The sequence below is a fragment of the Bubalus kerabau genome, chromosome 20 (genome assembly GCF_029407905.1).
Source record: "Bubalus kerabau isolate K-KA32 ecotype Philippines breed swamp buffalo chromosome 20, PCC_UOA_SB_1v2, whole genome shotgun sequence".
NCBI lineage: Eukaryota > Metazoa > Chordata > Mammalia > Artiodactyla > Bovidae > Bubalus > Bubalus kerabau.
Window position 1 is genome coordinate 36,907,468 of NC_073643.1, and position 24,559 is coordinate 36,932,026.

Consider the following 24,559-nt stretch of genomic DNA (forward strand, 5'->3'; position numbering starts at 1 on the left):
AGTCCACTGAAACTTACATGAACCTTACAGGGCAGTTCCCAGCATCTAAAACTCATTATAGAAATGAAAAATAAATAAGAAAGAGAAAAGAAAGAAAAGGGTACACTAACTCCTTGTATTTTTCAACTCAAGAGGTCAAGAGTGAAATATGACCCCAATATGTCAAGAAAATAGGAATCATCCACTTTTGTGCCTCAGCATAAATATTTATGGAACTTCATGCTTCATAACCCTCCATGTTCTTATGTTGATTTTTATTTCTTAAAAATACAGCAGCAGAAGAGAAATTTTGTAAAGGTTCTCAGACGAAAAACAATCTAACTAACAGAAGAGGTACAAAGCACCCAGCATGGCTTCCTGACTTCCCTGGCACGGCAATTTTGGCCCAAGAGGCCACAAAGTAATGCTTCTATTTCCTTCGGCAGCTCCCTTGCCTTCCATTTGGTTTTCTATTAACTCTGAACTTTCTTAGATTTGAATCTGAGCCACAACAGAGTATTTCACTGCACAGGAACAAAAACATGTTACAGTCTCATGGCTGCATGAAAGGAAACAAAGGCAATGTCGTCTGAGGGTCTTGGGGTATATCCATTCTTCAGAGCATCCTTTCCGCAGACGCCTGGGGTTCAGTGTGAATCCATGACACAGGGAGGGTGACATTTTCATTAAACCCCAAAATGTTGTATATGTTAAAGCTCTATCAAAAGACAAGACAAATAAGGCTTTTCATATAGAAAATACATGTCTCATTTTTTTTTATCAATGTTCAAATGCAATACTGACCTCAGGGGAATTTAATATACCAAAACTCTGATGAACTTCAGATTGAGAATGATTACAAAAACATCAAAGTTGCTACCAAGACTTTTCTTTTGTTGACATAAATAAAAACTCTTCTGATATGTTTTTATTTTTGAAATGGGGAGCAGAATATCTTTTAGTATTCATGGAACACCAAGATGCAAAACTACAAGTCCTAAGAGTAAGTGTATGAAAGGAAAGGAAATCACAGTTAACATTGGTCTGGTATTAGGTAAAATGAGTGAAGGCAGAGAAAAAGAGAGAGAAAGAAGCTGCTAAAACACCCTGGTTCTTTCATTCCCCTACCCAAGCCCCACACCTCCACACATCACTTGCCAGTCATTAACAGTCTCACCTCCAACCTCTCACTCTTGAAACCCTCTTTGAACTTGCTGGGTATCATCCACAGTAACTTGTATTATCTTTTACCCAGCTATTTCAACACAGTTTACACACCAAAAAAAAAAATACCTGACTTAAGACTTTTCTGTAGGAAACTTAATAAACAGCCTAAAAATATTAATTTCATCAGTTCAGTTGCTCAGTCATGTCCAACTCTTTGCAACCCCATGATTCGCAGCATGCCAGGCCTCCCTGTCCATCACCAACTCCCGGAGTTCACTCAGACTCACATCCATCGAGTCAGTGATGCCATCCAGCCATCTCATCCTCTGTCGTCCCCTTCTCCTCCTGCCCCCAATCCCTCCAGCATCAGAGTCTTTTCCAATGAGTCAACTCGTCACATGAGGTGGCCAAAGTACTGGAGTTTCAGCTTCAGCATCATTCCTTCCAAAGAAATCCCAGGGCTGATCTCCTTCAAAATGGACTGGTTGGATCTCCTTGCAGTCCAAGGGACTCTCAAGAGTCTTCTCCAACACCACAGTTCAAAAGCATCAATTCTTCGGTGCTCAGCCTTCTTCACAGTCCAACTCTCACATCCATACATGACCACAGGAAAAATCATAGCCTTGACTAGACGGACCTTTGTTGGCAAAGTAATGTCTCTGCTTTTGAATATGCTATCTAGGTTGGTCATAACTTTTCTTCCAAGGAGTAAGCGTCTTTTAATTTCATGGCTGCAGTCACCATCTGCAGCGATTTTGGAGCCCAAAAAAATCAAGTCTGACACTGTTTCCACTGTTTCCCCATCTATTTCCCATGAACTGATGGGACCAGATGCCATGATCTTCGTTTTCTGAATGCTAAGCTTTAAGCCAACTTTTCACTCTCCAATATGAAATATTAATTTCATGTTAGAAGCTAATTATGTTAGTATTTAACATATAAATCAATCTGAGACAGAAGTTAATGAAGGTCAGGGAACTACTTGCCCTAGGAAGCAAGGGTAAAACCCAAATCTTTTGATTATCATCTCCAGAATTTTTTCATTGAAGTATAATTGATTTACAATGTTGTATTACTTTCGGCTACAGCAAAGTGATTCAGTTTTATATACATCTCCTTTATCAGATTCTTTTCCATCATAGTTTATTATAAGACACTGCATATTGGTCCCTGTGCTATACAATAGGTCCTTGCTGTTTATTTTATATATAGTTGTTTGTATCTGCTAACCCCCAGCTCCTAAGTTCTCTCTTCATCCTTTTCCCTTTGGTAACTCTAAGTTTGTTGTCTATGTCTGTTTCTGTTTTGGAAATAACTTTTGTATTATTTTTTAAATTATACATATAAGTGATATCATCTTGTCTTTCTCTGACTTGACTTATATGATATTCTCTAGACCCACCATGTTGCTGCAAATGGCATTATTTCATTTTTATGGCTAAGTAATATTCCACTGTGTGTGTTATTCAATTGCCCGATCATGTCCGACTCTTTGGGACCCCATGGACTGCAGCGCACCAGGCACCCTGTCCCTCACCATCTCCCGAAGTTTGCCAAGTTCATGTTCACTGCATCAAAGATGCCACCCAGCCATCTCGTCCTCTGACGCCCTCTTCTCCTTCTGCCCTCAATCTTTCCCAGGAGTCTTCCCCAGCATCACAGTTCTTTATGGTATTATACATAATACATACATTTATATGTACATATATGTATACATCTTATTCATTCATCTGTTGATGGACATGGACATTTAGGTTGATTCTACATCCTGGCTACTAGAGTGATGCTATGAACACTGGGGTTTGTGTATTTTTTTGAATTATAGTTTTCCCCAGATATATGCCCAAGAGTAGGATTGCTGGACTGTATGGCAACTCTATTTTCAGTTTTCTAAGGAACTGCCTTACTCTTTTTCCATAATGGGTGCACCAATTTACATTCCTACCAACAGCGTAGTAGGGTTCCCTTCTCTCTACCCCTCTCCAGCATTTACTATTTGTAGACTTTTTGATGATAGTCATTCTGACCAGTGTGAGGTAACACCTCACTGATGTTTTCATTTGCATTTCTCTAATAATTAAAAATGTCAAGCATCTTTTCATGTGCCTACTGATCAACTGGATGTCGTCTTTGGAGAAATGTCTATTTAGGTCTTCTGCCCATTTTTTGATTGCCGTTTTTTTTTGTTGTTTGGTTATTGAGCTATATGAACTGTGTGTGTATTTTGGAAATTAAGCTCTTGTCAGTCACACTGTTTGCAAATACTTCCTCCAAGTCCACAGGAAGCTTTTTTGTTTTGTTTATGATTTCCTTTGGTGGCTCAGACGGTAAACAATCCGCCTGCAATGCAAGAGACCTGGGTTCGATCCCTGGGTCAGGAAGATCCCCTGGAGAAAGAAATGGCAATCCACTCCAGTATTCTTGCCTGGAGAATTCCATGGACAGAGAAGCCTGGAGGACTACAGTCCACGGGGTCACAAAGAGCTGGACAAGACTGAGCAACATACGCTTTCACTTTGCTGTGCAAAAGCTTTTAAATTTGATAGGTCCCATTTGTTTAGTTTTGCTTTTTTATTGCCTTGGAAGACTGATCCAGATTTTTCATTAAATATGTATCATATTTACATGCAGCTAATGAACTTAAAGATTCCAGGTTTAATTATCAGCTAATTCTTCATGTTTAAACCAGCAATGCCATGATAAGTTCAACAGACACTTAAAAACTGAGCCAATCGAAGTTTAATCATGAAGTAAAGCTGCTTTCGAACTGTGGTGCTGGAGAAGACTCTTGAGAGTTCCTCAGCAGGGAGATCAAACCAGTCAATCCTAAAGGAAAACAACCGTGAATATTCACTGGAAGGACTGATGCTAAAGCTCCAATACTTTGGCCACCTGATGCAGAGACCCAACTCACTGAAAGAGACTCTGATGCTGGGAAAGATTGAGGGCAGGAGGAGAAGGGGTCAACAGAGGATAAGATGGTTGGATGGCATCATCGACTCAATGGACATGAGTTTGAGCAAACTCCAGGAGATAGTGAAGGACAGGGAAGTCTACCGTGCTGCAGTCCATGGGGTCACAAAGAGTCAGACACGACTTAGTGACTGAGCAACAACAAAAAATCTGCTTTAGACTTTGCACAGTAAACTCCAAGTGGCAAGTTAATGAGAGAGAAACAGAGACAAAGAGACACACAGAAAATGAGAATTCAGGGCACCCCAAAAAAATTTTTAAAGCAGTTTATTTACTTGTATTTTATTCTACGTTCCCAAAATTCTTTCTAGAAAACAAGTTTTCAAATTAAGAATACCTAACATTACCTTTTTCGACACCACCATTTAAATTTAAAACCCCTGCCATTTCCTTGGAGAAGGAAATGGCAACCCACTCCGGTGTTCTTGCCTGGAGAATCCCAGGGATGGGGGAGCCTGGTGGGCTGCTGTCTCTGGGGTCGCACAGAGTCGGACACGACTGAAGTGACTTAGCAGCACAGTTCATCTGCTTGTCAATTCTGCCATCTTCTGGTTATAAATGGAATCACAGTTGTTGATAAAACAGAAAAAGCAATTGATAAATCCTACTATACCTTCCTTGTGCTTAAGTCCCTCAGTCATGTCTGACTGTTTTGTGAGCCCATGGACTGTCCAGCCAGGCTCCTCTGTCCATGGAATTCTCCAGGCAAGAATACTGCAGTGGGCTGCCGTGCCCTCCTCCAGATCTTCCCAATGCAGGGACTGAAGCCAGGGCTCCTGCACTGCAGGTGGATTCTTTACTGTCTGAGCCACAGGGAAGCCCAATATCTCCCTTAGGGTTTAAATTATATCCACTGATACTGACGTGTAAGTTCACTATGCCTTTCTTCCTTATAAGCCTCTTTACACATATACAAAGAGCCAATGAGCATGAAAAGAGATTTTTTTTATGTATGTCTTCTCTTCCCTGACAAAACTAACAAACTTGATAATCCAGACTCTACACAAAAAGAGTCCTCTCAACAAAAATAATTATATCTTTTAGGCCCTGTGTCTAGAAGTTGTTTATAGAATCTCACAGAACTCAGAAGTAAACTTCAAATGATTCAAGTTCTTCGTGAAGTCGCTCAGTCGTGTCCAACTCTGTGACCCCATGGACTGTAGCCCACCAGGCTCCTCCATCCATGGAATTTTCTAGGCAAGAGTACTGGAAGGGTTGCCATTTCCTTCTCCAGGGGATCTTCCCAACCCAGGGATCGAACCTGGGTCTCCCGCATTGCGGGCAGATGCTTTACCATCTAAGCCACCAGGGACATTACCCAAGTAAAACAGCATCCATCTCCAGTTCTGCACCAGTTCTGCCACTTTTAAAAGATATAAAAAGTAGAAATTGAAGGTCTAATATGTGTTTAACTATTCACTTAGCAATGGTATTTTATTTTTCACAGCAGCTGGGAAACCTTGAGTGCATCGCTATATGTCTTTGAATTTCAATTTCTTTGTTTTCTGGAACTGACAGCCTTCACAAATCTGTAAAAGTCTAAGAATGTGCTCCAAACAGCAATTTGCATGACATGGGACCAGAACCAATTTTTAATAAGCATTTTACATTATCAGACACTATCCTGAGCATTTTAGAAGTGTTGTATCACTTAAGCTTTACAAGAACTCTGAGTGGGGTAGCATTAACCCAATTTTTCTAGATAAGGAAAACAACAGCTCAGTAAGGTTGTGTAAATGGCCTGCGTGCATGCATGCTCAGCAGCTTCAGTTCTTTGAGAACCCATGGACTGCAGCCCACCAGGCTCCTCTGTCCATAGGATTCTCCAGTCAAGAATACTGGAGTGGGTTGCCATGCCCTCTCCTGCAGAGGATCTTCCCACCCCAGGAATCAAACCCGTGTCTCCTGCACTGCAAGCGGATTCTTTACTGCTTAGCCACCAGGGAAGCCCTGTAAATGACCGGCAGACACAGAGTAAATACACAGATAAGACACAATTCCAACCCTGATCTGTGTAACTTGACAGCTCATGATCCATACTCTGCCTCCTTACAAAGGCCCTCAAAATAGTCTCTACCTACTTAGTAAATGTATCCAACTTTTTTATATATCCCTCAAGGACAGGGGTCAAAATTTCTTATTCTATGCTTCTTAGCCTCAATCACAGTACTAGATAAATAATAGGCACTTCAAGTATCTGTAAATTCTGTAGTTTAAGTCAGATTCTTCAACTTCATTATCCTATATGAAAATCATACCCATCATTTCTATAAAGCTGAGCTTAATTTGGGCAGCATAAACTGACACTGCTCTTAAATAAAGGGCCAACACAGAGCTCCCCCACCACCCCACACAAACTTCGTAAGATAATCAGTAAAACACACTGGCCAAGGTCATGAGTCAACACCACTTGAATGAATACTGCCTATCACATTAGGGAGAAAAAAGTCCATACAACAGAAAGTCTGAAATCTGTTGGAGAAAGAAGCCATAAAGAAAGCAGTGGAATGGTATGTAAGCAGCTCCTTGACAAGAGCCACCAGGAACAATCTCTCAGCACATCCATGCTGATTCTTTAAATGAATAACTACCAGCAGGATCATCGCCACCTGGGTGTTATGCCAGGCCCTGCCCTCTCTCTCTCCCCTTCCTCTTCCTCCCCTTTCCACGCTCAGCTCGGGCTCAGAGGGCTGGGACAGCTGAAGAGCTGGGGTGTGCTTCTAAGCAGAGCTCAGGAGACTCTGAGACGAGCTCAAGCACGCACACAACACAGCCACAACAAGCTAGCAAAGGCCCCCAAGAGGAAACACGCTGAAGGAATTCTGCAGGAGAGGCTTTCCAAAGACGGACCCCACTTGGGTTCTCATGAACTCACCTTCTCCCTCTGCATCCCACGCTCTGCCTCAACAGGGACTCTGATCAGTTCTCTCTCCTTGAGATTTGTACAAGTCTCCTCGCCTCCATTCACACACCATGCCCACTTCCACACTGCTGCCGGAGGCTGCTCTTAAACCACCAACCCTGAGGTGCTCTACTCAAACCTTCAAAGCGTAACAGCCAATAACTCCTCAGCATAGCAGGCAGGGCCCTCCAGGATGGTGTAGTCACATCTGTGAGCCATGCGGAACTTGAAAGCATCATCTAACAAGGGGTTTGCCTGAGTTCGAGAGCCTTCCCTGTGCCAACCCACCTCACCATCATCCTCTAAAACCAGCTCAAGGACGAGCTATTCTCTGAGGCCTTTCCTGACCCAACACCCATCCATCCACTCGAATTCACTTCCCCTAAAATACCTGGACCCCTTTACTGTGTGTCCACGCTTCCATGTCCATCTGCATGTCTTCACTGCAAGCCTCTAAAGGAAGTATTTTATCCTCACTGCCAAAAACACATTGAGGCCTTCTTAAGGTCTAAATCCACACTGCAAGGTCGGGATAACAAAAGCGGTGGAGGAAACTAAGAGGAGCTGAACAAAAGCAGCTGAGATAAAAGGAAACGAAGAAGTCCAAATGAGGAAAGGATATCAAAAGGGAAAGCAATAGGAAGGTGGTTCTTATAAATCTGGAGACAATTCTTTCTATAATTCTTATCGTTTCGTGTTCTTAAGAAGGAATTAAGGGACTTCCCTGGTGGCTCAGTGGTAAAGAATCTGCCCACTAATGCAGGACACAGGGGTTCAAGCCCTAGTGCAAGAAGATCCCATATGCTGTGGAGCAACTAAGCCCGTATGCCACAACTAATGAACCTGGGCTCTAAAGCCCATGCCTACAACAAGAAGATATCGCACTGAAAAGCCCACACGCTGCAAGGAAGAGTAGCCCCCACTCTTCACAACTAGAGAAAAGCCCACACAGCACCAAGGACCCAGCACAGCCAAATAAATAAATGCACGTGCGTGCTAAGTCGCTTCAGTCATGTCCAACTCTTTGCAACCCTATGGACTATATAGCCCGCCAAGCCCCTCCACATGGGATTCTTCAAGCAAGAATACTGAGGTGGGTTACCATGCCCTCATCCAAGGGATCTTCCTCACCAAGGGATTTAACCTGAGTCTCTTATGTCTCTTGCATTGGCAGGTAGGTTCTTCACTTGATCTTAGCCAGAAGGCCAAGAAGCGATCGGCAGGTAGGTTCTTTACCACTAGTGCCACCTGGGAAGCCCCATATATAAATTTTTTTAAAAGAAGAAGGAGGAATTATAAAGTCTGCCTTATGTACTTAATGTTTCTAAAGTAGAAAAAGAGGTTCCCCAGCCCAGTGGAAAATGAACAGACAGAATAGGGCAAAAAGCCCCCTTGGAAGAGGCATGTGCTCAGATTCATCAAAAAACAAAGTGCCTGAGAGAGTGTGGCTGGGTATCTAACAGTACGGCTGCAGCTTCTAATTGTCTTAACAAACTTCCCAGCACTGTCTGTACACTCCTGCCTTCAAGCATCTTAACACACACAGGCATTTTCACCTGTAGCATTCCTGCGAGCTTCCTCCTGACTTGACAGCAATCCTGCACTTCAGTGACACCCATCTTATTTTCCACTCAGCTTATTTTCCATAATTTGATTACACAACTGCACAGGAGTCTAACAAACTGCTAACACAATTTCAAATGAGAGTGCATCTCAATTAATTTATGGATATTCAAAACCTTTCATGATCATTTCAAAAGATGAAACATATTTCAAAATTTGTCAACCTTTCTCCTATTTTTTTGCTCAGTGGTTCTTCTTAGAAAAGGTCGGTAAACATCATGAAAAGCACTTTAAAACATGCTATGAACAACATAATCAAAAATAGCTTAAATCCCCACTGAGGGAAAATATAAAATAATAAGTAACACATACACTGTGCTGTGTAGCCGGTAACACTCCTGACAACAATGCACCTAATCCTCTAAGCAGCCAATTTAGTGGTGAAGCTGAATAAAAATGATGTGCTTAACCCATATCTGACATTCAACAAAGCCCTGGAATGACTACTGGACGAAGTAGCTCCACTGACCTTGTCAGTTGCTACAGTAGCAAATTACAGCCTACACTACTTTCACTTTCAAGGCTCTTCAAGGCACGACTGGCCTTGAAAATGCTGCATGCAGTGCTCACTCTGACTTCAAAATCTCCATGTGTGAATACACTGCCACCCTCAAAAACTAACCAGTTTAATAAACTAAGATTTTTCAGTAGGCCAAAAAATACGGAATTCTGAGGAAGACAAAAGGAATCACGCTTTTGATCAGTGTGCTCCATACCTGTTGAGTATTCTTAGACACATGACTGCCACGTCAACTCAGTAAAAATATTTACGACTGGGTTATATATTAAAATTTTTGATAGTCCTTCATCAGTGGTGCTTAAGTATCACTGAATTCCAGAACCATCTAGGAATCGTGCTGAAAATGCAGGACCCACAGTGTCACTTCCCAAAAACTTCATTTGTAAACTGATGCCCAGGCAACTGATTCTAAAGTCGGTGCTCCCTGGGCCATATTACTATGTGGAGAAGTACTGTTAGAGGTACTTCAGAAAACGGTATCACTGGGCATTGCCTGGCAGTCCAATGGTTAGGACTCTATGCTTTCACTGCAGGGGCCCCAGGATCAATCCGTGGTCAGGGAACTAAGATCCCACATGCCACCTATTGTGGCCAGGAAAAAAAAAAAAAAAGGAAAAAGAAAACATGGTATCACTGAGTTCCTAGCTTTCTCAATCCCAAGTTGGAATGGGACTGAAAAGAAAAATCTACCAGCACCACACACATCACCCATGAGCACGTTAAAGCACAGGGGCTGCTTTCAACAGCCAAGAAACTTTAATGTTCTTTCATTTCTGAAAACAATATTGACTAAGGCCATAAGTACAATAAGACCCAGGAAAAGTCAAATTCTAAAGTTAAAAAAAAAATCATTACCACTGCAATGTCATAGCATCTGTTATACTAAAGTAAACCCACCCCAAGCCTTCTGGTCTAATTACAGATTCTATTTACTTCTTACAGGGCTTTTTCTGTGTCTGATGAAAACTGAGCCATAAAATAATTGAGACAGGGATTTAGAGATTTGGTACAGCAAACCTCCTAACAAAAATGGCACAAATGGGACTCTTCTTGCTGTTGTTACATATTAAATCTTATTTGATCGATTTTACTGTATTCCAAATTACAAACATAAGGTAGAAGGTTGTAATTATAGTTTTATTGATTTGTCATTAACTTTTAATCAACCTGCTCCTACAGGGAATGGTTACTACAGCAGCGCTCGCTTGTTGCTAAGTCTCACACACTTATCATCACCACAGCAAAGTAACCCGACACGTTTAATGCCAACAAATATACAGTATTGTTTGTAAGCATCTGTTTGCAACCGCAACTATCGTTACAGAACAAGGACTGCACTAAACTGTATCTGATTTTCTCTAGGTCTCTTTACACCTTTCTGACCACTGACAGCTATACGTGTTTTTATATTCTATTCCTTTTTATTTCACCTATTTGTTTCTCCTAAATGCATCTGGTTCTTTCTCCTGCAGCGACCACACTTGGCTGAATCTGAAACCGAAAGTCGATGCTCTGTGAAACAGAAGCAAATGACTAAAACAGAAAGGCAGCAGGCACATGAGCTGCGAACACTGACACTGACCGCCTTTAGGAGTTTATCAAGAAAGTCGAAAGATCACAGGCGCTCAAGAAGAACATTTCACAAACTCCATAAATGGAATAAACTTTTTAGCATACTAAATGTAACTGAATTTAAAATCAAAGTCAACATCAAGCCATGTTTCACCAGTGAAATCCTCAGTCTATATACCTGCTGCTGATCAGTTCTCATCTTAAGGTTCTCCTGGCACCACAGAGGCTATAAAAAGGCATCTGACACAAGGCTTTACTACCTTAAGAACCATGCAAACACTATGAGACACAATACAGAGAAAACTATCCTAGAATTATTTATTTCCAGTCTTACAGACACTTATTTTCTAACTCTGAAGCCTACTCAATTCATCTCTTTTGCCCAACAGTTCACACATAGAATATTACATTTAAAAGGTTCCAGTTTAAAAAAACAAAAACAAAAAAAAACCATTTACAGATACTAACGTATTAGAATACAATATTTTCTACAGATCAAATATTGTACCATTAATCTGACTAACCTAACAGCTCTCCTTTGCCAATTTGATTTTAACACTTTTTATAATTTTGTTAAGTCTAAGAGAAATTTTATAACCTGAAAGTCTACCCTCCAACATGGCAAATCAAGTTTCAAGCACAATGGTCCTATTTGAAATGAAAAAAAAAGAAGCCAAGTTCTTTTTAATGCTTGCTCTCAGAACACACTACAAAATATAAGCCAAGTGTTGAGTTTACAAGAATATATTTAAACTAAATCAAAGTAACAGGCAATTCTAAAACAGCAGCAACAGCAGTCAGAGGACAGAATTTTTACAAGCTGAGAGACAATCCAACTCTCTCACATTGTTTGTTGTTCTTTAGTATATATACGTGAAAATAACTGCATGCAATGGGTTCTAATGTCAGAACATGATCTCAAAAACGTAAGCCAGGGATAATAAGTTAAAAGAATTTTTTAATTAAATATAAATTGCTTTTAAATGGCAGACTAAACTAATTTTCAGGCAGAATTCAAGTCCTGGAGTCTTTACTTTGGGTAAGAGTGGGGGGAACGAAAATCCCCAGAAACTGTACACAAACTGTCCATAAGCGCAGCTTACTGGAGAGACAACCACAGGTTTCATTAGCTTTCTAAAGGTGTCTCTAACTCATGAAGGAACTACTACTTTATGCTCTTTGCTACTCCAAAAATTAACATACTGGTAGTCCTATCACAGGAGAAGGCAATGGCACCCCACTCCAGTACTTTTGCCTAGAAAATCCCATGGACGGAGGAGCCTGGTAGGCTGCAGTCCACAGGGTCGCTAAAAGTCGGACACGACTGAGCGACTTCACTTTCACTTGTCACTTTCATGCATTGGAGAAGGAAATGGCAACCCACTCCAGTGTTCTTGCCTGGAGAATCCCAGGGACGGGGGAGCCTGGTGGGCTGCCGTCTATGGGGTTGCACAGAGTCGGACACGACTGAAGTGACTTAGCAGCAGCAGCAGCAGTCCTATCACACTTATAAGTTCAGTAAATTATTAATACAACTTTAAATCCAGAGTTGACTTGGGTTCTACAAAATTATTTGTAAACCAATGTCAAAAGGAAGTTTTATATAAAACACTTCTGTGAATTCAATGTCTTTTGAGCTAACTTCTTTCAACATTCTCTTCAAGGAGAGATCTTTATTAAAGCTTCCAAGTATGCTTAAAAAAATAATCTTTAGCAATTAGGTGCAAAACTCCATACACATCCATTAGACCATTCCTGTCACTGTATTCAAATCTTCTATGGTCTTAACAAGTTATGCCTGCCTGGTCCTAGGACTTTTATAAAGTAGATGTGACTAACACCAATGAAGATAATTATTGTACTGACTTCTCATTATAATTCTGGCAATTTTTTGCTTTATATTTTGAGACTATGCTAAGTTCCAAGTTCAGGTTTATTACATTTCCCAAGAGAATTGTTCCTTGTATCACTATACAAGTTTCTTTTTTATTTGCTTTAAGTCTTTTTCTGGGGAAGGGGGCTAATATTAACATTATTATCCACTCTCAAGTAGCCTTTCTGAATCAGTGAGGGCCGACCAAAGAAGTAGAATCACTAAGAAAGGTAAGAATGAGGAGTTATCACAGGGATACGAGCAGTAATTGTGAGAGCTAATTAGGCAGTTCATATAGAACTGTTGCCTCTGCATGGAGAGTTGGCAAAGAAATTTAGAAGACAGGCAATCAGGAAGGAAAGATGGGTGTGAAATGGAGACAAGCAAGGACAAACTGAATTTCACATTCTCCACCACCAATCTCGATGCTGTGGGTGTCCTGTAGTACCAAGCAGCATCCTTCACCAGAGCCCACACATCTGACTCAAAACTTAAGAGAAGCTGAAGAAGAAGATCCAGCGGGAGGTGGAGCAGCTGGAGGCCTGGCTTGCTTCCTGAAGCCAAAAGATCATTGATGAGGTGTATGAACTGCATCTGTGTCTGACCCCACACCAACCTTCTGCGCATGAACACAAATGCTGCGTCACTCTCGCCTTCAAAATGTTGTGCAGATTTCTCTTGTAGCCAGGCTAACATGGAACCCTCCTGGAAAGGGAGTTCTAGGAAACAGTTCTTGCTCAATTATGCTGACAACAAAAAGCCACAATTTACATGGATATTTTCTTCTATTTCTTTAATTTTATTCTTTCTGTATAATTATGTTTGAGGTATGTCTCTTGTAAATAACATATATCTGGATTCTTCTTTCCTACTATCTAGACTATCTTTCAGCTATCATGTTTAATTCATTTACATTTATTGGGCTTTAAGACTTTCATAATTTAAAAAAGAACTGTCTTTTGAAAATGAAATGAAGTAATATATATACTGAAGATAATTCATGCTTTGCATTTCTGAAGTATGTTATACATATAACTTATTACTTACCACTTCTCCAGCCGAGGCAGCCAACATATGTGTCACAGGCATCAAATATGAAGAAGAATCAGTGTGCAAAATCCATTTCACATATTCATAGGTGACAAAAAAGGCAGCAGCTGAAATTTAAAACAAACCAGTCTCTCACAAAGCTTAAATATCTATGCAAACTGTGAATATGTTTCTCAAAAAAAATTACAACACAGTAACTTATGAGACAATGAAGATAATAAATATTAAATATGAATGATATAAATAAATATAAATATTTATAAATATGTTGTTTGTTTATATTTATAAATATTTCAAAGATAAGTAAAAATAATAACGATATAATAATATGTACTCTTCCCCTGCCATCCCATCACTCTTACGGATTTCACTGAGCCCATGCTACATGCTTGACCTTGGACTTACAAAAATGCGGAAGACATGACCCTGCTGCCATGAGGAACCCTAACAGCTAACCTGGCATTTACCAATTTGTACTGACAAGTCACTTAACACTTTTTAATAAGAGTTTTAGAAAAGGATATGAATATCTGTGACACAAAATATCTTTACATATGATCATAAAATAATCAACTACACACTAATTTACAGACAGGTTAAAACTGCAAACATGTATCTCAATAAAACACCTATTCCGTTATGCTTTATTGCTGGATACTCAAAATAACCATGGCTACTTTTTACTACCTCAATTCACCTTTACTTCAAGAGAACAATCAACTATTTAATTAAAACTGAAAATCAAAATCTCTAAGAAGCTACCCCATCATATGAACTAACCTTAGCAGCACAGGAACACTTTTAGACTTGCCATGCACTGTTAATCAAAGATGTTTATCAGTCACATAAAAGATTTGGCATGAAACATAAATACATGGCAAAATCATCTTTCAAAGGTCATTTGAACATGTCACAGCAAAGTCTGAAATACTCAGGAAAAGAGCTTGAGAGTGAACAGCAGTTCCCCTCCGTTAGTCAGTAAGCTTGTAACAAACACTCCTCAGCAGCTAACAAACAGCAGGCCAGAAGAGGCGGCACGCTGTCCCTGGATGAGTAAGGCCCAAGCGGGCAGCTGTATTTAGTTAACGCAGGACCTAATTCCCACCTGCGATTCTTACTTAGGCTGGTCCTGTTTTGGCCCACTCACTAAATGGGCTAGAACAGGGGTGCCCAGTCTCCGGGATCTAACACCTGATGATCTGAGGTGGAGATGATGTAATACTATGAGAAATAAACTGCACAATAAATGGAATATGTTTGAATCATCCCAAAACCATCCCCCACACACACACCCCTGTCTGTGGTAAAATGGGTCTTCCATGAAACCAGTCCCTGGTGCCAAAAAGGTTGGGGACCACTGGGCTAGAATATCACCAATCGAATTCAGCTCTAAGTTCCACCTCCTGGACATGGCACCACCCACCCCCATCCCCGCCGAGTGAAAACAAAGCAAAAAAACTGTGGTTCCTCTACATTCCTTCTGCATTCCCTTCTAAACATGTAGTACGTATGGCTCTTGCCTACAGTTCTTCTCCTCTCGCAGCCCTCAGCCCCTTCCACCCCCTGCACAATACGTCCTCAAAAAAATCCTACAACCGCTGTATGTTAAAATGATGTATTGTATTCTGAAGAGAACTTGAACCAATAGCAAAAAATGTTTAAAGTGCCTCATAAAGAGTTTCAATTCACTAAAAATTTGCAGAAAAGCAGCCATTTCTGGAATGGTGGCACTCTGACTTTTTATCCAGCCTCTCCTATTCAATGATGTTCTGTGGAGGGCAAAGTAAAGCAGTCCAAGAACATCCACTTTCTCAAACATACAAAAATTCAAAACCATGTTCTCTATATAAACTCCTGCTCACAAATATCAAAACCAGTCCTGTGAGCTTAAGGGAGGCCCATGTACCCTGACGGAGAAGGCAATGGCACCCCACTCCAGTACTCTTGCCTGGAAAATCCCACGGACAGAGGAGCCTGTTAGGCTGCAGTCCATGGGGTCGCTAAGAGTCGGACACAACTGAGCAACTTCACTTTCACTTTTCACTTTCATGCATTGGAGAAGGAAATGGCAGCCCACTCCAGTGTTCTTGTCTGGAGAATTCCAGGGACGGGGGAGCCTGGTGGGCTGCCGTCTATGGGGTCGCACAGGGTCGGACACGACTGAAGTGACTTAGCATAGCATAGCATGTACCCTGAAGACCATCACTAATACTTCATCTACCAACAATCCCTACACAATATGCAAGAGAGAAAAATTATTTACAACAGTGAAGGAGACAAGGTAAGGAGGAGTACCCAAAAGATAGGGACTTAGTAACATATTGATATTTCTTTGCAATTCCCTAGTTCAGAGGTTCCCAAACTTGTCTGCATATTAAAATTACCAGGGGATATATATATTTTTTTTGGGGGGGGGATATATATTTTTTTAAAAATCCAAAGCCCAGGCCACACCTCAGACCAACTAAATTCCATACCTCTGAGAATGGGTCACAGGCAGCAGTACTTTCTTTAAAAAAAAAAAAAAAATCATTAGGTGATCAGGTGACTGAAACACAGACAAATATAGGAACCAAGGCCCATCTCCCACTAACAGTATATTTGGCATGGAGTGCGTGCTAAATGGTGACTTGCTATAATCGATTACTGAAAATTTAGGCATAAAAGAATTCAGAGTGAGTGAAAGTCGCTCAGTCATGTCCAACTCTTTGCAACCCCATGGACTATATAGTCCATGGAATTCGTCAGGCCAGAATACTGGAGTGGGTAGCCTTTCCCTTCTCCAGGGAAAAGAATTCAAGGATAACCTCAAAACAGTTGGCTGTTCTAAGGATGGCTCAGGGAAAGGGAAGAAGCGATAAACTAAAGGACCAAAAAGACTTGCACTACAAATCTTTATGTGAATACTGTGCTTTTTACAGATGAACATTTCAATGTCAAGTTAACAAGAAAGAATTTCTAATGAAACACACTGCGAAAAAGAAATCAAACCTTAGAACTGAAGAATCTTCTGTCATGTTGATGTTTGGTAGAAATCAACACAATACTGTAAAGCAATTATCCTTCAATTAAAAATAAATCAAAAATAAAAAAAAAATTTTTATTTTTAATGGAGCAGTGGTTTTGTGAGTGTCTGGTGGTAGTGGTTTTCTGTTTGCTCAGTTTGAGTGCCAATCAAAGCATCAGTAAACAGTTATCAAAATAAGTATCTGAATAAAAAAAGAGTATACCAACAGGTAGATTAAATAAAATAGGTTCACCTCTTCCACAAGACTCCCCAAGGCAGAGGTTACTGATCTTAGCTTCACATCTGAATCACCTGGGAAGCTACTAACATTCTTGATACCCAGGCAAAGCAAGACCAGTTAAACTTCTCATAGAGACACAGGCATCAGTATTTTGTAAAACTCCCCAAGAGATTTCAACATTCAGGCAAGGTTGAGAACAACTGCTCTAAGGCATCACAATCAACGTCAGAGGATTTTAACTAAGAGTTCTACCATGAAAACCACTTTCAAAAGACTGCTCGTGGTTTTGTTTTTTTTCCAATAGGAAAAGGAGTATGTCAAGGCTGTATACTGTCACCCTGCTTATTTAACTTCTATGCAGAGTACATCATGAGAACGCTGGACTGGAAGAAACACAAGCTGGAATCAAGATTGCCAGGAGAAATATCAATAACCTCAGATATGCAGATGACACCACCCTTATGGCAGAAAGTGAAGAGGAACTCAAAAGCCTCTTGATGAAAGTGAAAGTGGAGAGTGAAAAAGTTGGCTTAACGCTCAACATTCAGAAAACAAAGATCATGGCATCCGGTCCCATCACTTCATGGGAAATAGATGGGAAAACAGTGGAAACAGTGTCAGACTTTATATTTTTGGGCTCCAAAATCACTGCAGATGGTGACTGCAGCCATGAAATTAAAAGACGCTTACTCCTTGGAAGAAAAGTTATGACCAACCTAGATAGCATATTGGAAAGCAGAGACATTACTTTGCCAACAAAGGTCCGTCTAGTCAAGGCTATGGTTTTTCCTGTGGTCATGTATGGATGTGAGAGTTAGACTGTGAAGAAAACTGAGCGCCAAAGAATTGATGCTTTTGAACTGTGGTGTTGGAGAAGACTCTTGAGAGTCCCTTGGACTGCAAGGAGATCCAACCAGTCCATTCGGAAGGAGATCAGCCCTGGGATTTCTTTGGAAGGAATGATGCTGAAGCTGAAACTCCAGTACTTTGGCCACCTCATGTGAAGAGTTGACTCAATGGAAAAAGACCCTGATGCTGGGAGGGATTGGGGGCAGGAGGAGAAGGGGACGACAGAGGATGAGATGGCTGGATGGCATCTCTGACTTGATGGACGTGAGTCTGAGTGAACTCCGGGAGTTGGTGATGGACAGGGAGGCCTGGCGTGCTGCGATTCATGGGGTCACAAAGAGTCGGACACGACTGAGCGACTGAACTGAGGATGGCATCTATAGCACTGCTGCTGCTGCTGAGTCGCTTCAGTCGTGTCCGACTCTGTGCAACCCCAGAGACGGCAGCTCACCAGGCTCCCCCGTCCCTGGGATTCTCCAGGCAACAACACTGGAGTGGGTTGCCATTTCCTTCTCCAATGTGTGAAAGTGAAAAGTGAAGTGAAGTCGCTCAGTCGTGTCCGACCCTTCACGACCCCAAGGACTGCAGCCCACCAGGCTCCTCCGTCCATGGGATTTTCCAGGCAAGAGTACTGGAGTGGGGTGCCACTGCCTTCTCCGTCTATAGCACTAGTTGAGTCAAAAATAATGGATTAATGAATAGAAAACAAATTCCAAGTATCAACCATATTAAACATAAGGAATTCTTTCTAGGGTTGGACCACATATTATTCTGAAAATAAATCCCATTAGCCTGGCTTTATATAAAGCAATGATAATATCAATATAACTGTTACCATTAGGAAAGGATCCAATAGCAGTAGAAGGAACTCCAGCGTATACTCCATAAAAACCACCGGCCTTATAAAATCCTTGGGGGCTCTGTAGCCTGGTTTTAATGGTATCCAGAGGAAATAATATCAAGTCAACAAAGACACCTGCTACTCCGCCAGCCTTAAAAAAAATAAAAAAAGAAAGTTACAAAAAAATAATAAGCTTCCATTTGAGGGATGGGGATAAGAAGGTAGTTTTTAAAGCACATTTCTTTCGAACATGGTTTTAAACTTCACCAGACTACTTTGGTATAGTCAAAAGACCTCCTTCCTAAATCTACAGATTTGTCCTGGGAAAATAACCATTATTGTGCTATAGTTTCAAACTGTGAATTTTATATTATATATTCAGTTTTAAACAAATGTTTAATGATTTCTTTAACAATTTTAAAATTAATTTTAAATTAATGATTTCATTGGGTTCAAAAAAGTGAAACAAACCAACCTCAGAAAAGTAGAGTTCAAAGTCTCCTTCCTTATCCTGAAAAACTGAGGTAATCACTCTTATTGGTTTCTTATTGTATACGTCCTAAGTTACTTCAGGTAACATATACAAGCAAATATGAATCTGAGGAACCTCCCTGAACATCTAGTGGTTAGGACTGGGGGCTTCCACTGCAGGGGCCACAAGTTCCACCCCTGGTGGGGAACTAAGATACCACATGCTGTGCAGCCAAAAACATACACAAATGAAAAATAAACAAGTAAATGGCAAATTTTTTAAAATATGAATATGTATTTTATTTTACTTTTTTTTTTAAGTAAAAGGTGGTTTGCAGCACTGTGTTTTTTTCATTTGACAATTTAACTCAGTATTCCTTCCAAATTATACCAAATGTTTTATTTTTGGCCTTTTTAACTGAGTAGTGGATCTGCATTTTAAGAAATAAATTGTTTTGAAATTTCCATTCTAAATTGGTAATGTTGCCTTTGAATCTAGATCCACATTTTAAGAATCACATATCTGAGGATTCTTGATATTTTCTCTACTTTTGGTATAATGGAAAATTCCATGATAAATTTTAATTTAAGAGAGTAAGTGAAAAAATAGAGCTAAATTCCTGGAGGGCATTAAACCTGACCCAAACGCATCATCTCCCAAGAGACACCATGCTGCTTTAGGGAAGGTGCACTTTAAAAACTGACTGAAAACCAAGTCTGCCCCTTGTGATTACAGTAAAGCATTGGCAGAGTAGAACATTTTAAAAACTGGTTACAGCTTAGTCAAAGCAAAAAGAAACTCCGAAAAACAGAAACTCAGAGACAGCAAAAGAGAAAGGTCAATACACAAGGTCTGAAGGTACCATTTACAGACATGAATCAACACCACTTCATAGCAAGTAAATGGAAGAATTATAAAGTGGCAATATGGTTCCTATTCAGTAATTTTTAAACTGAATTGCTAACTTTTCTATCTTTTAGACTTTGAACTATGCGAATATATTACCTATTCAAAAAGTAAAAGTAGACATTAAAAACTATATATTCCATGACACAGAAAAAGAGGAAACAATACTATTCAAACATACAGGCAGAGTTCAAAATCATCTGTTGTTTCCATCCTTTGGGATTACAAAGTGCTCAGGTGGTATAAGGGTTAGTACCTAGCAAACACTTTCTGCTCTACTTGGCATGCACGATAAAACCACTGCAAGAGTTCACTGGAAAAATGAAACTACTCAGATGAGAAACGAAATAATCTCCGTTTTTCAATGAGCTAGCATAGGTCAATTATTAAAAATTAGTGTACACTACCTTGAAAGGCATGACAGAACCATGCAGGTCACTCTGCAAATGACCTAACAAGTTGTCATGAAAAGAACACAGAGATGTGCCAGTAGAGTATCAAGTGAAAGTAGGAATAAAAAAAAGACAATGTGGAAATCAACTAAGCCACAGGGCAAAGGTCACAATTAGGAAAGTTAAAAAAATAAAAAATAAAAGCCAACTTTTTGAACACTCTTCTCATTTATTCTTTAAGGATTTTATAAATTCAATATGTAATAAAATATTTTGCCTGACTCTTCATTTTCTCAAAACACAAGGAAAACTAAAATTCTTGTGAGAATGTCTGATATGACTGATATCTTTAAAAATATGCTGCACTTCATTCTAATTTTCTCTTTAATCTTAGGAAGGGGTTCACAAAGATGCTTACTATCTATTGCTAAATTTTAATCAGTAAGTTAATTACTTTTTAATCAATTTGGCTACTTTGCATGCATTGATTCTCCAGCCATTCTTTCATTAGAATTCTTATATACTGAGAGTAAACGATCACAATCTACTTATCTAGCAAATCATGAATCAAGAGCTACTAACTTCTGTGAATTTCAAACTTCAATAACTCAAGTATCATGTAAATTCATGACACTGGAAAAAATACAGCTAACAGGAATAAGAATACATATAAATGTAGACACACAACAACATGTTTAAGATTTTTTTTTTAAACCTTAAACCTTAAGGAATGCTTATAATTTTACATCAAGTCAGCAGCAATTGAATCTTAAGAAACTCTACCAATTTATTTTTTTTCTTCAGCCTGAGGAATTGTTTTATTTATGATCACGTATCAAAAGGTTACCAAAGGATTCGTTTCAAGATTTACGGTAGATTACAGAGAAAATCCTAAGTACTAGACAAAACCCAAAAAGAACGTAACACAGATAACCAGCAAGCTTTACCTCACCATAACAATTTATTGAGATCATGAAACCATATACAGTAGATAACATATATACCACAACCTTAAAAGTGTTACAGACAGCAAGAATCTAATCAGTGCTTTGAAATTCCTCTGGGAGTTGAAGAAAGTTAAGATTACATGCTATGAAACCTTTATTTCTCCAAAGAAAGCTGGCAAAAACAGGAAAAACAAAATCACAGCTACTCAACTACAGGACAAAAACCAAACCACCTGCCTAATTTAACTAAGCAAAATGATCACAGGCCCCTAGCCTAGACCATAACTACGAACACGAAAAACATTAACATGGCTTCTCCGGAGAACATCCCTCCATGACATTCTCGGTTTTCTCCACAGTGAAGCAGCCACCAGTGACTTTAACCTCCTCAACGCAAAGCTGTGGCTTCCTATGAGACCTGCCTTCTTCTGCATCCTCCACCCACTCTCCCTGCAGCGCTTCTTGACCCTCTACACTAATGGCAGCGTTGTCTTTGTAAAACAGATTTACGCGCTCTTTAAAGTTTCCAAAAGCCCTTAGTATGAAAAACAGAATCACGATACAGCCTGCAAGCCTCTAGAAGTTCACCCCCCCCCCCCACTCCCCGACACTTCTCCACCCCCAACTCCATCATTAAGGCTTTGCTAGGTACCTTCTGGCCACCTTGACCTTTTTCCTGAGTCATCTGATCTTGCCCGTTTCCAGGACTGTGTACATGATGCTCTCTAATCCCCCAAGTCTGCATTTAGACCCTCTTGTTCTACACTGATTAGAATTTTAATTCTCTAGTTGAGCATCTGACCATTTCTTCAAAGTTTGTGTGTGTCCCTCGAGACTGTAAGATCCATAACTGTTTTTTTCACCAGTATGTTCCCAGCACCAGTACACAGTAGGCCATAGTAGGCACTTAATAACTATTAGAAGAATACATGAATTAATGACTGTAACAAAAGGTTACTAACCATGTTGGGGGGGGGGTGGTCATTGTCATTGAGTTTTATTTTTTGAGGCCATGCAACATGCAGGATCTTAGTTCTCCAAGATGATTCTCTATCAGTAATACCTCAATTCATTTCTTTCACAGCACCTTATGGTTAATGCTTTGGTTTGTTTGCCATCAAATCTCCAAGGGCAATCACAGTACCAGTAGGCAGAATATATGGCAGAGAAACTGCACATGAAATGAATTCAGCTGGAGGAAAACTTTCCTTGAAACTTCTACCAATCCATCCTAATTCTACTCTCTTTAAGTACACTTAAAAAGTATGCATATGTACTATTATTTAATAAATCCTAAACAAATTTTAAAACCATGTTTCTTTCCTTAACTGACACCTGCTTTCAGCAACTGCTACTGTTGTTGACTTAAGAGACAGTCTTAAAGAGCAATAAGGAGCAAGAAATCCCATGTTACACTGCCTGGAATCTGAGCTCAGACACTAACACACATGAAATGTATCTCACTTGTATGACTTCGGACAAATAAATCTAACATACCACTCCTCAGTTCCCTCACTGGGAGAACTAGGATAAGACTTCAATTGTTTGTCAGAATTAAACCAGAAGCTGTACCTAAAAAGCTTACCCTACTTCCCCACAGAGCAATGCTCTCACAAGTACTACTGCTATCTCACCAGCTGTACAGGGAAACGCCTTCAAGAGTGGTAATGCCTCTCTCTGCATCTCTAAAACCTAGCTTCCACAGATCTCAACAAATCTGGATTTAAAACCAACGTTCCACACGTCTGAGTAAGATCCCCCTTCCACATCTCTCCATAGCACGCTGAAAGTAACCCTCACGTCATTTAGGCTAACAATCATTTCCCTCTTCAGCCTCCACCACCAGACCAGGTCTATCTTGTTCACCATGTTATCTCCCACACCTGCAGAAAACATTTGATAATTGAATGAAGAAAGCCCTCTGAGTCTCCATTTCTCAGGAAAGCTTTCGTAAAGATATTTGTCTGTTTTCTGCCTCTGCCCACTCTCCCACAATGAAAAAACAGACAATCTGTCTGGTTCACCACTGTATCTAGTAACCCCTACTGGACCTGTTTTCAAAATATTTATTGAAGGACTTTTTTTTGGGGGGGGTGGTTTAAGATTTTTTTAAGATTTTTTGATTCTTCTTTCCTATTATACACCACTGACTGCACAGCGCGGCTATTTGGGCTCATCAGTACATACCTAAAGCCTAGAAAAATATTCAGACGCAGAATAGCCGATTAATTATGTATTGAATGAACGGATACATCATTTTCCGAGAATAAAAAAGATACAGCAAAACGAAACTACAGTCTTGGCCAACAGGTCTGGAGGCGACTTGAGCGTCCTTGTGAATATTTCATTAACTGCCAAGTTCTCCCAACTGTGGTTACAGTATATAATTAAAGCTTTTCTTTTTCCTTTAGATAAACCGCGGTGCGGAGGACGAGTCCAGTATCCCACCGCTAACCCACTCCTGTCCCTTTCTGGCATACAGGTAGCAAACTTAGGGACTTGACACAAGCCCCGGCGCGGCCCAGAACCCCCGCGCTTCCTCCCAGACCTGGTGACCGGTGATCCAGGGACGATTCACCGCGCAAAAACGGAAGGAGGTGCTAAGAGAAGACACCGGAGTTCCGGTGCAGGACTCCGGCACTCCTAACGCCCGGTACTCACCACCAGCGAGGCTGTGAACCCAGGCCGGTCCATGGCCCCATAGACTTGATCAGGGTTATAATTCAAGGCTGACCAGAGGCGAGTCACGGGCACCTGACACTGGGCGCCGCCATCTTGGAAGCCGCCGGCACTTCCGCGGCCTCATGAGGTTGAACCACAACAATTACACGTGCAAACGGGGAAGCTGCGCCAGGAGTGCTGGGATGGAGGGGCGGAGTCTGGAAAGGGTGATCTAGTCAAATCTCGCGACTCTTCTCTGGCTCCAAGTCCGACGGCTTCTCAGCAGGCTAGATGGAGGAACTCTCGCGAGCAAATGAGCCTAGACCGAGAACCTGGCGCAGCAAGTCCCCACCCCCGTGAGCGTAGGGTGAATCCCAAGCTTTAACCTAAAGGACGCGTGGCTGTAAGTGGAAGGCGTGGTCATGGAGCTGCCGGACTAGTTTCTGGGGAGGCCTGTGGCTTCCAACGGAGAAGGCGATGGCACCCCACTCCAATACTTTTGCCTGTAAAATCCCATGGACGGAGGAGCCTGGTAGGCTGCAGTCCATGGGGTCGCTAGAGTCGACACGACTGAGCGACTTCAC

The 24,559-nt window shown here is 40.7% G+C and overlaps 1 protein-coding gene across 13 annotated transcripts in view; it reads right to left on the minus strand.

Moving 5' to 3' along the window:
• The window catches only part of SLC25A26 (solute carrier family 25 member 26), a 148,716-nt gene extending 124,405 nt beyond the window's left edge, over positions 1-24,311 (minus strand). For 2 of the 13 annotated variants that reach the window (XM_055557192.1, XM_055557191.1), the window contains exons 1-3: positions 23,976-24,283; positions 18,592-18,748; positions 13,657-13,766 (exon numbers count right to left, since the gene is read on the minus strand). In XM_055557192.1, coding sequence (XP_055413167.1) covers positions 13,657-13,766; positions 18,592-18,748; positions 23,976-24,008 — 300 coding nt within the window. In that variant the 5' untranslated portion in view covers positions 24,009-24,283. Of the gene's footprint in view, positions 1-13,656; positions 13,767-14,439; positions 14,677-18,591; positions 18,749-23,501; positions 23,786-23,975 lie in introns of those variants that run through there. The other 11 variants (XM_055557197.1, XM_055557203.1, XM_055557195.1 and 8 more) reach the window with 9 other exon arrangements.
• Between the last annotated feature and the right edge of the window lie 248 nt (positions 24,312-24,559).